Below are 11,813 nucleotides of genomic sequence, written 5' to 3'. Positions count from 1 at the left end.
TTCCCGCCTTTCAGTTTGAATTTAACATGACTGCAAGCGAGTTAACAGTTCTGTCGGTAACAGCTGCAACTGGCTGGGAAGTAAATCCTATCCGGCTGCCAGTGTTTTGTTTGTCGTCCAAATTAATGAATTTCAAATGAGCATAAGTTGAACCAAAAAAATTAAAAAACAAAAAATAACTAAATAAATATAAAACAAGTTGGGAAATCTTTAATTCAAAGTGCCGTTAGCAGACGTAGCGTTACTACGCATAAATCGCTTACACTCAACTGGCCACACTGACTAGCCACTTTTTTCTTTGTGTAATTTTTTGTAGTGAAAATCGGTAGAGTTTAAAGAAGAGTTTATCGGTCAAATAAAGCGAACCACAAGCGTTTCCAATGTCGGAGAACAAGCAAGAGACCCTGGCCAGTTTTCAGGTAATGCTCTTCATAGATCTCCGCCGAAAACACCCACAATTTCGCTGCGCACATTGCGATGCGTGTGCGTTTTTGGTGTGTGGGTGACTTTGGCAGATAGTTCCAATATCGAACTACTACTATATGGTATATGGTCTTTGTGTACATTCGCAGAGCATCACGGGCATCGACGATGTGGGCGAAGCCTTTTCCCACTTGGAGGCCGCCGACTGGAATCTGGTGGTGAGTGTGCAGGTTCTTTGTTTAGTTGCCCTGCTTTGGATCCCCCATCTCCACACATGCTCTGTCATTACACTACGTTTTGCCTTTGCAGGAGGCACTGAGTCGAGTGATCCCACACGAGGATGCGCCGATGGCCAGTCCCCATCCAATTCAGGTGCCAGAGCCTCCGGCCAGGAATCCTGTGGAGAGCACCAATGGCTTCCGTCCGCCTGGTTATGATGAGATGCCCGGAACCTCGAACGCTTCCGGTTTCTTTGCGGCCGCCCTGCAGAACCAGAACCAAAACCTAAACTTAAATCAGCCGCACATCCAGCAGAGATTTCCAAGTGAGTTGAACATGATAGCGCCGCTTTTGTGCCATGACTTGAAACGTATCTACTATAGCGTCACAATTGCTAGCCCAGCTGACGTCCAGTATCAACCTGGACCCCGCGTCCAGCCAAAACAACAACCAGAACGTGATCACCTTCAACATCCACTTTAACCAGCAGCTCTACCAGATCCGTTTACCATCGGAGGCCACAGTTGGTAAGGATTTCTACTGGATCTTGATCTCGTGTCGTTACCAATAAATTTCCCAATTAGAACAACTTAAACGCAAAATCTTTGACGAGACAAGTGTGCCGGTGTGCAGGCAAGCCATTCGGGGCTGGCCACCCACCAAAGCCAGCGAGGCACAGCAGTTGGGCACGCGTATATGCAACCTAGATCTCGCACCGGAGAACGAACTGATCCTGGTGGACCTCACCGACGACGGTTTCATGGACACCGAACAGTGAGTCCGCTCGAAAATACTATTTCAAACATGTATCTCAATAATCTTGTGTAGAGATGAAGTGACGCAGCGCGTGGACAAGAACTTCACCATTTTCATACAGTTCGAATCGGACACCCCACTCACTCTTAGCATGCCAGGACGTACGACAGTGCAGGAGGTAAAGATGAACGTGTGCGACATCAAGAGCATACCAGTGCGCCACCAGGAGTGGACCGGCTGGCCCAATGGTTGTGACAATGACACCACTCTGGCGGTACGTCGAAATAAATAATATCTGATGATCTGATAAAGCTATCCAGCGCTCCAAACTCTTTAGCAATCTGGCATTGGGCTGTCGCATAGATTCGCTGTGCGCAGCACGGAGCGTGCAGCGCAAACAAATTCCAACCAGAACAACGCATTCGATGTGGTGACCGTGGACAGCGAGAGCTCGGCTGATGAGTTCGAAGATGCTACAGACTTCCACAACGCCGAGTACATATTCACTGACTTGCCACCCGCTCAGCCCCTCAACAGGCACTTAAGTGAGCATTATAAATACCTTCTTTCAAATGCAGTAGGAAAAGTTATGTAATTTTCCAGTACCAAACAACACGGATGACGAGACAAGTGGCTCCACGCAGTTTGTCGAGAACTACAAGGCGCGTTATGGCGAGCCCTGTCCCGAATTTTTCGTGGGCAGTCTTGAAAGCGCCAAGCAGCTGGCCTGCCTTCGACCCGCCAAGGAGGTAATTTTTGGTTTATTTCTCTATAAGTTTTTTGACTAACAGACTTTTTTTATGATTTTAGCGCAAGTTGCTGGCCATTTACTTGCATCACGGCAAGAGCATTCTTATCAACGTTTTCTGTGATCAGCTGATGAGACATGATAGCATTATCCAAACTTTCAAAGAAAAATTCGTTTTATTTGGCTGGGATATGACCTACGAGAGCAACAAGGACATGTGAGTCGTTATTGATGTACTTCTATGTTATTTATTGATAATTTCTGTGTGCCACAGGTTTCTCTCCTCGTTGACTGCTTGCATTAGCAGCAACGCCTCTCTGACGGCCAGAAACATTAAATTGGACAAGCTGCCAGCCATCATGTTGGTGGGAAAAAGCCGTCAGCTGGGCAGCAATTGCGAAGTTTTATCTGTGATTCATGGTACGCCCGCTGAAACCATTAAAAATGTTGTATTTCGCATTATATTTTAACACTTTACAGGTAACATTGGTCTGGATGACTTGCTAACGAGGCTCATTGAAACCTGCGAGATGTTTGAGGAGCAGCTGCAGGTGGAAATACGGCAAGAGGACGAACGCGCTGCCCGTGATCAGGTGAAGGCAGAGCAGGACATGGCCTATCAGGAAACTTTGCAAGCCGACATGGCTAAAGATGCGGCAAAGCGCCAGAAGGAGGCTGCCCAGTTAGCCGAGCGAAAACGCATTGAGTCCGAGCGAGCCGAAGAAGATGCTAGACGCGAGTCCATTAGATTAGTTGTAAGTTCGTGATGATTTTCTTTCTGTGCGTTAAACCGTTTATAAAAAGCATCTTTCGCCCAGGCTCAACAATCCCTACCTCAGGAGCCGTCCGAACAGGAAACGGGGACTTCTAAGATCCGTGTGCGTAAGCCCACGGGCGATTTTCTGGAGCGGCGCTTCTTTACCAACAACAACCTACAGGTAAGTGCTACTAAACAAGCACTTGAATCGCCTAGTGACTGTAATCTGTTATCCACCAGGATCTGCTCAACTTTGTGACGGCCAACGGTTTTCTCATCGAGGAGTACAAACTAATCAGCAGCTGGCCGCGTCGGGATCTCACGGCCATCGAGAGTAGCCAAACACTGGAGTCGCTGAAGCTCTATCCGCAGGAAACGGTCATCCTAGAGGAGCGATGATTCCGCTTGTTACTTTAAGGCAGTTTCGTTCGATTGGGTTTAGTTTTTGCATTAATATCTGAAAATTGTAGATCTACCTATAATTTACGTACTTTAATTAAGCGGAACAAGCAACACGTTTACGAAAGCATACACACCACAAACATACATATACACACCTATATCTAAAGATAATGATAATGTCTAGCTGCAGTTAAGAGTCAAGGTTTTATACAAATCCATACTATACATAGGATATCCAACGCAATCCGATCGAGCAGCACTCTCCAGCACCAGATACTATCGGTAAAACATATATACATGTAGCGCAGCAGATAGAAATTGAGCAGAGCAGCAGAGAAAAGTAAGGAAACACTGCATTTATGTTGGCTTGTTTTATTTTATTAATAATAAATTATATAACATGTACTGAACGCTCCGCCCCAGGTTACACATGCGCCTAATTACACTTAACAACACAAAGCTGAATGGGAAAAAGGGTGGGGATTTGGGTGGTGGAGGGCAGGGCAGAGCCGTGGGCGGAAGGGGTTAAAACAATGAGCACAAAAAACTGACACGAGTATTGAAAGGGGACAGGTTACAGGACATCCGAATTGAGCGCCTAGGACTTCCCCAGGTATTGTTCGATGGGCGCCAGCACCACCAGCAGAATCAGCACCGTCACGAAGAGAACCAGCACCACGCCGTAAACTCCGAGCAATCCCTTGCGCATGCCCGCATACTGAAATTCGGAAAGTCAGGTTGAAGCGTATTGACCATATTGATCCATATTTGCACTACTTACCGGAGCATCCATCTTCCGCTCCATGCTCATGCCATTCCGCATGGCGTGCTGCTGATGATGGGACATATCGCCCATTTGGAAGGTGTTCGCCCGCTGGCTGAGATGACGCTCCGAGGCCATGCCGCCAATCTGCCAATGATTCAAACACAAGCCGATCTACACATTAAGGGACGTAGCCACCAGTTCTCGAGGGGATGATGGTGACAGATGAATTAGTATGGAATGAATGAACGTTTAGGGACACAACTAGAACCACTGTACAGGCAGGCGATGCTGGGTCTAATCTTTGTACACTTGGGGGTCACATGAGAGGGGAGAAACACCCAACCACTACAGCCCGTTTTACTTACGGAGAATATCAGGTGGACCAGCACGTGCACCACCACGAAGCTGACCAGGATCCAGTCCATCCACTCGGGCAGCTCGGCCTTTGGTAGTTTTACAGAGAAGAAGATGGTAACAACTGCAAGAAGATTTTGAAATAAGCCATACACATTTGGATGATCTGCGACTGCTGAACTTACTTCCCAGAATATGGGCCAGGTTACCGCCCAGCCAATGACCCCAGTTGAAGTACGGCCGCTTCTTGTCATTGGGTCCCGGTCGGAACAGAGCTCCAATGGGTTGAAGGAAGCACAGTATCACCGTGATCAGACCGATTATCGAGTGGGCATGCCACACAGCCCGCTTCAGCTCCACCCAGATGAGTACGTAAGCGGCCACCGTGAGCGACCAGGTGGTGACCATGAGGAGGCGATGCCAGGCGAACCACTGATCCTTGCCGCAGCTCTGGCTGCCCACCCACGTCTGCTTGAAGTAGCGCGCAAAGATGATGCCCAGCGAGGTGGTACCAATCCATGCGGCAATCATGAACGCTCCATGGAGCTGGATCAGCAGCCGGCTGGATCCGCTCAAGTCTTGTACCTCCGCCAGACTGATCGGTTGCGCGGAGGGTAGTCGTCCAATGTCGTGGTAGCCCACGCTGTTCTCCTTAAGAGCGGTGCCGGATGCCACCAACAGGTGGTATTTGCCATTGCGAAGATCAAAGGTGCGTCCCTGGACATTGGTCACTGCATCCCTTTGCACACGGCAATAGATCACTCCGTCCACAATGGAGGCGTCCAGTAGGCGGGCTGAGTTCTGGTTCTGAAAGGAGCGGTAGTCCATTCATAGATAAGGTATCACCTGGAAAAGTGATTCCAACTTACCACACTGGATCTCACTGCCGAGTAAGGAGAGGCCGAAGTCAAGGAGGAATACAGGTTAACCCTGCCATTCTCTGGCACACACTCGGTGGTCAAGTCGTCACCCATCTTGGCGTCATCAGAAAGACCAACAGCCACGTAAGCGCATTGGTTCCTAGAAAAGCGATGAAAATGAAGACCAACTTTGGGAAAAGAAACACAAGTGACTCACCCTTGTCGGACTGAATCTCAAACTCGAAGACATCCCCGCGCACCGTGACCACAGTGATGGAGGTACAGCTCTTCGTGGCCACGCAACCGTCGGGGAATCCAAAGCAGTTCTTGCTCTGTCCGCAGCCATTGTAGATGGGATCCGAGGAGACGGCTACCACGTTGTTTGGCGCCACATAGCTGGGCGGGACATAGGGAGCACGAGTGCTGCCCGCGGGTGCAGATGGACTCTGTGTGGGTAGTGGTGGAGCAGCGGACAGATCGCGACGGACTATCTGAACGGGCTGAGAGGGCACGCCCACCCAGAATTCATTATAGCTCTGGGCGATGGTGGCACTAATGGGTATACAGAAATTTAAGATAGAATCATTGAAGCCTGGCAGTAATCCTCTAGTGACTCACTTGAACACCACCTGACCGAGGAAGTCCACTGGTGATTGCCACTCCAGGATAACCTGCTGCTTGGGACCGGCATTGCTATGCGTGGCTGAATTATTGACGGAGTTCTCGCAGTTCATCAGCTTAATGGTGCCATCGCGGGCGGGTCCAAATTGTCCGATAATCTGATGGGGTGGATTCCGATTGCGCGCCTGGATCATGTAGCCACCGAAACTAAGGCCAGCCGGCACACCCGTCAGATCCACGCGAAGCGTCTGACCCTGGCCAAGGGTCGAGGAGGAGGTCTCCACACTGAAGGGCGACACACTGTTCTGGGGCAGCACACTGCCGCCGGAGTGGAACGGCAGCATGGTGTCGCACACGGTTTCCGGAGCACCTTGCGGCAGACTCTGGCCCGGATCCGGCCAAGTGGCCACCGCCAGCAGCGCCGTCACCAGCGTTGCCAGCCAACTCCGCATCGTCAGCGGGCGCATCATCGTGAATGGAGCACCTGTTGTGGTAGACAATGCCGCTTAGAGTTCTGGTATCGAATGGTAATTGAGTGATCAGTAGCGAACCGTGTCCCGACTTCCGTTCCCCTTTGTTTCCTCCAGACCCCACAAGGAAACCATATACATAGATATGTATGTATGTATGTACGTTGCTATCTGAAACCCTCGTCAGACATTCGTCATTTCCATCTTCTGTCGTCGGTTTAATTACCATGGCATAAATAATTGCTTTCCCGCTTATCGGGGGCACGTTTTCAGCGAGCCCGCAAACAAGTGAATTGCGAATCTATCTGTGCATCTACATATTTGATAACGATCGAAGTATCTGCAGCTACTGAGTGGATGGGCACTTTAAGTACCCATGGGTAGAATGGAAATAAAAATAGACATATGTACATAGATACTTCTCCTAACTTTAGTGGGAAAAGGATTGTGTACAACAAGTTCTACCTTATATGTCTCTTTCTGGAATTTTTACCCAAAATACTTTAGGTATATGTGTACCAGAGAACTGCAGCAAGCCACCGGCACCCTAAGTGCACCCGGTAAACACCGGGTATTTCAGCACCCGGGTGTTTGTAGACACTCTATTTTCAGTAAAAACAAACACCCGGGTGTTTTGCCACCCGGGTGTCTTTTGCTACTTGCACAAAAACACCCGGGTGTCTGCTGTGCAACAAAGTTTAGGGTGAGTGACGCGCAAGCAACGATCGGCCGCAGGTACTTTTCTGTATGCATACAATTTGTATGGGTGGAAGCGAGACGGTCTCAAAAATGAAGGGTGAAGGGAACACCCAAGAAAAAGGTCGGGCACATGTTTTTGCGTTTTGATCTACCTAATGTCTTAACAAAAAACAATCTTATACGTATATTATTAAATAATATTTATACATTAGTAACACTATTATTTTTATATTGTTTTTTCGCTTGTTTTTTTTTGTAATACAATTTTATTTATTATTTTTTTTATATTATTATTATTCTTTTTATAAAATTATACATTTATAGAAGCAAATATTACAAATTGAACAAAGCAAATAATATAATATATAGAAAGAAAGTATATTTGCGTTGTTTAATTTCTGTAAAAAGAATGCAAAAAAAGGCTATCTTCAGATTTGGCATAATATATTTCGTTTTCAGGAATTATGCTACACAGCACTCGAGTTCTACAGACACCGGGTTTGGCGAGACACCGGGTGTTTCAAGAAATAATGAGTGTTTTTGCACTCATCCTTTTGGCATTGCCTTTTCTGATGTTTGCTTCCTATCTTCGTTATGAGTGGCGAGTGTGATCGTACCGCTACTAGAGTGCCGCATTGATTCGGGTGCGCGCACACCAGGTGCCTGCAGACACCCGAATATTTTGAGCGGGTGTTTGCAAGTACCCGCCGTGACCGGCGTGAGTGGCACCCGATACCCAAATTTGTTGAGTGTGATTAAGGTGGCAAAAAAGGCTACCCATGCAGTTCTCTGATGTGTACCACCCAGAACATATCTCAACTCCTCATTGGGTTAAGTTCCTCATTTGAAAGCCACATTTCAAACGAGAAATTTACAACCAATTTGTTGCTAAGCATAATGCACAGATTTCAAAAGACTGATCCACAAATCAAAACGCTGCCATTTAATTACGACTGCCACCGATACTGGTCGAGATTGTGTTTTCCCGATATGGATATATGTGTTTCTACGGGCGGACGTATCGCTCAACACCGTTTAGCTTTCAGATTGCCGGCCACTCAGCGCTTATCACTTTGGGAGTATCACGGGTCGTCAGGCATCGCTGCGTATGCGTACTATTCCTACTGCCTACAAATACATTACGCATACGGCTATGAATTGAGCTAATTACTCGCTAGCTGGCCATAAATCAACGTTTATTAATACTTAAGCAAATCGGCGCTTTATATGAGATTTACGGGTTATACTCGCAGGTTAAGAAAACATTAACGAGGTCAGTTCCCCACGTGAGTCACAAGATGACTTTTGCTTTCGTCGAAGCCAAGATCAAGATCAATGAGGAAGTGAGTGGGTAGAATACATTATGGGCCTGGGACTTTCCCATGTGCGGCGGTGGGAATACAGACGACAGTGATTCATCCACAACCGCACGGGTATCTGTATCTGTGTATCTGTATCTCCTCTATATTTTTATCCCGCTCCGTGTCAAGAATTCGAATTGAACTTGAATTTGAAAGCGTTTACGATTGACCTTGGCGGGTTTTATAGCGCATGTATCTCATACGAGCGTGCTTACTTGTTTTTATTCATTTGCCTTTCTTTGAAATGCCAGCCAAATGTTAATTAAAGCGCGGCTTAATCTCGATACAGTCATTGTTTACACCAATTTTTGGCAGCTGGGTTTTGGCTGAACCCACTTGGTCACTTGGTCTTTCAAGAACCGCACAATGGGTGTTCGCATTTGGTTAGACCTTGAAAGTCAAATATATTGATTGTGAGTGATTTATCTTAAAAGCATTCACCCAGACCTTCGCAAAGGTCTACGCTACGCATATCTACGTCGATGGTTAGATACATATACGTACATATGTATCTGATAGTTCGCACTCTCCGTAGAAGGCAAAGTGAAAAGCAAAAGAAATTTCACCTGCCGCCGTGGCACAAAAGTAACGATAAATGCTTTCCATTAAATTCTTGGCACATTAATAAGCGTTTCGCGCCATATAGCCATTGGCCTACCCATATAACCCTATAACCACGACTCGACGGCAAACTCAACTGGAACTCGGCTTTTGTTTTCTGTGAACGTGGGACAAAACTGATTAGCGACTTTTCCGACAGCAACAATGAGCCATTATGTGGGCCCCCAACATGCTCATTGCGAGGGGTATATGTATGTACATATATCGCATATAGTATATGGTATATGGCTTATGGTATATACACAGTATGCAGTGCACACATACAGCTTGGCCTGCCCTTGCTAAAAAGCCAGTTTTGAAACTCGCACACAAAATAATCGCAATTTGAATGCTATCGGTGTGTGTCTACACGAAATATAACCAACCACTTATACGTTTTTGACAGTCCAACGCTAATTGCTTCGATCAATGCGAATGGTATGTAGATCGCCGCCAAAAAGGTAAACGACTTGCTTAAATCCGCCGTCTTGGAACTGGATGTCACTTTAGATGGTTTGTGCTGATTCACCCAGTTCTTAAGTTGCGTAAAGCAGTCATAATTGGCATATGCCTGTAAATCGATAAGAGTGCACTTGACTTTGCGTAGTCCCTTAGATTAGAGGCCCAATCAGGCCAAGAAATAGTTCTATATCTGCTTGTTGTTTCGCTTTATCATCCATTAGACGTGTTGGGTTGACAACTTCTGGGTAGTTTTGTACCACACGCCAACTATTAGCTTTTGACCCCAAGCAAAGAGTTCAAAGGGGGGCGTGGTTTGGGGATGGGGTCTGGTCAAGGTGGTCGACCAATTTCCTTGCACCGCCACAATCTTGGCCGGACATCGCGTGCCAGTACCTGTGTAAACTGGGTTAACTACTGGCCGGCGGTGCGCAGTTCTAGGTACCCAGGCACCATAGACCCTTCAACCCATTCGGTTTGCTTTATGGAAAGGAAATTTTCAGGCTGGGTCTGTGCATACCGAATGGGATTGATCAACATTTGCACATGGAACTTGATTGGCATGTGTCAAAGATGGGGGCCTGAGTTAATGTTTAATCAGGCGATACCCGCACGACTATTTATAGATCGATTTTAACTACTAATGGCTAAGAATAATGAAATATATGAGAGTTTCTGTATCCATAGAATAACCCATCATCATCATATGTCTTCTTGACCGTGCCTTTTTAAGTATTTAAGGTTCAAATGTAGAATAGATATTATTAGTTTATAATGGCCATCTAAAATGCCCTCAAAGTAACTGCTCTGCCAACTAAGTGTAAATTAATTGATTGAGATCCAAACAGGTGTTCACTGTAAAACCTGGTAGAATGCGTAAACTGTGCCACAGTCGCGGGGCCGAGAAAAAGGCCTTAACGACTCGAATATTGATTCGATGTATTCACACAAAGTGCCCATTAGATGACATCACACGGCGGCACAGATCGAGGAAATCGCCTCGCAAACTGGGGCCAAAAACAAAAACTATAGCAATTGTCGTCATTAGTTGAGCCACGCTTATGCATGGAAGTGCATTGGTGGAAAGTGACTGTCAACGCTGATTTATCAGCCATCGCATTGCGCAAGCCACTGGACTCGTGGCCGCGAGTGTGCCAATTCCTATAAAGGGACCAGGGCACGTTCCGAGATAAACCCGAATAGGTTGGTTTTTCTCTTTTGTTTTCACTGCCTTTTCGCCGCCGCCACTTGTTTACATCACCAACTTTGCGCAGGCGCGACGCTTGACATCACTCACTAGCTTTTATTTCGCTGCTTAATTAATTTATTATTTGCCATTCGCCATTGTATTCGTCGTACTAGAAGACTTGCATTGCGTCTTGCCATTGAAATGTTGTGTGCGAAAAAAGATAAATCTATGCAAGCGTTGAATTGAAGGGTGGATGGGTGGAAGGGGGGAGGGGTTTAGTGTGATCTCAGCATCATTAACATTTCTGAAACCGGTTTCACTGTACATGCGACACAGTTCAAGTGGATTGGATACCAAAACACAGCAGTAACTTTGGAATTTTTATGTACTGATTAGGAGATCGGTCGCAGATTTCATGCGTTCATCTGTATATCCCATTGACATTGCCCAAAAACACCAGAAGAAGCTTAGGTTGGGCTTCAGGGTGAACTTGATGTGTTGTTATTGCTTGTTGCTTGTTGCACGTTGCATGTCGCAAACTGCATGTGGCACTTATTGGCCATGGGCACACCTGCACGCCCAGTAGAACCACATCGCCATTCATCGCGAATAGCTGAAAACCCGTTTGTCAAAGCACGCACTAACCTAAAATCGCTGTCAACAATATTCGAAAATCACTCCGAGCTGCGTTAGCTCCGTAAACTCAAGTCCAATCAACCGAGTGGATATGGCAAACCGAACGCAACGAATTGCCGCCAACGACTGAAAAGTCGGCGGAGAGCGCTCGAAAAAGTGCTGGCAGGTATTTGAAGTGGTTTCAGTCGGGTATCGATAGTGAAGCCAACCCGCCGATACCACCAACTACCGAGCTTTTTGGTCTTCAGCCAGCGAAACTGGTTTTCTAAACCTTAATACAGTTTGATAATATTTAAAAAGACTCCATTCGATTTCATATTAGAAATATAAACGACAAATGTTGGTTTTTTATTCTTTAAAGCTAACTTCAATTGACCAAGAATTTTTAATCCAATATCCCATCAAAGTATCATATTTTTAAGGATGCCTTTCTTGCAGAGTGGCTATTTTTGAACTTGCGATTCGATTTTAGCTTCTGATTTTTCTTCTTTAC

General features: G+C 46.3%; 2 protein-coding genes across 6 annotated transcripts; one reads left to right on the top strand and one right to left on the bottom strand.

The window, feature by feature from the left end:
- The first annotated feature begins 181 nt into the window (after positions 1-181).
- Positions 182-3,715, top strand: LOC122614954 (FAS-associated factor 1). Of its 2 annotated transcripts, none has more exons than XM_043789739.1 (13): positions 182-419; positions 573-641; positions 733-967; positions 1,041-1,169; positions 1,227-1,416; positions 1,471-1,672; positions 1,736-1,943; positions 2,002-2,147; positions 2,209-2,363; positions 2,421-2,566; positions 2,627-2,901; positions 2,965-3,084; positions 3,144-3,715. In XM_043789739.1, exons 1-13 carry the CDS (start codon positions 381-383, stop codon positions 3,300-3,302), a joined length of 2,073 nt encoding a protein of 690 aa, XP_043645674.1. In that variant the 5' UTR covers positions 182-380; the 3' UTR covers positions 3,303-3,715. The 2 variants fall into 2 exon arrangements, with proteins under 2 accessions (XP_043645674.1, XP_043645673.1); XM_043789738.1 differs by having other exon boundaries at positions 186-419; positions 1,026-1,169.
- Positions 3,662-11,445, bottom strand: LOC122614958 (putative ferric-chelate reductase 1 homolog). 4 transcript variants are annotated; one of them, XM_043789745.1, is made up of 8 exons: positions 11,330-11,445; positions 5,904-6,390; positions 5,499-5,837; positions 5,295-5,445; positions 4,611-5,232; positions 4,437-4,549; positions 4,087-4,242; positions 3,662-4,023 (listed from the first exon to the last, which is right to left on the bottom strand). In XM_043789745.1, the coding sequence occupies exons 2-8, from the start codon at positions 6,374-6,376 to the stop codon at positions 3,904-3,906; spliced, it is 1,974 nt and encodes a 657-aa protein (XP_043645680.1). In that variant the 5' UTR covers positions 6,377-6,390; positions 11,330-11,445; the 3' UTR covers positions 3,662-3,903. The 4 variants fall into 4 exon arrangements, with proteins under 4 accessions (XP_043645680.1, XP_043645682.1, XP_043645678.1 ...); XM_043789747.1 differs by having other exon boundaries at positions 4,087-4,215; XM_043789743.1 differs by lacking the exons at positions 5,904-6,390; positions 11,330-11,445 and having other exon boundaries at positions 5,503-5,644.
- Between the last annotated feature and the right edge of the window lie 368 nt (positions 11,446-11,813).

This window comes from Drosophila teissieri, chromosome 2R, assembly GCF_016746235.2.
Source record: "Drosophila teissieri strain GT53w chromosome 2R, Prin_Dtei_1.1, whole genome shotgun sequence".
NCBI classification, from domain to species: Eukaryota; Metazoa; Arthropoda; class Insecta; order Diptera; family Drosophilidae; genus Drosophila; species Drosophila teissieri.
This window is presented reverse-complemented; position numbering and strand designations above follow the sequence as displayed.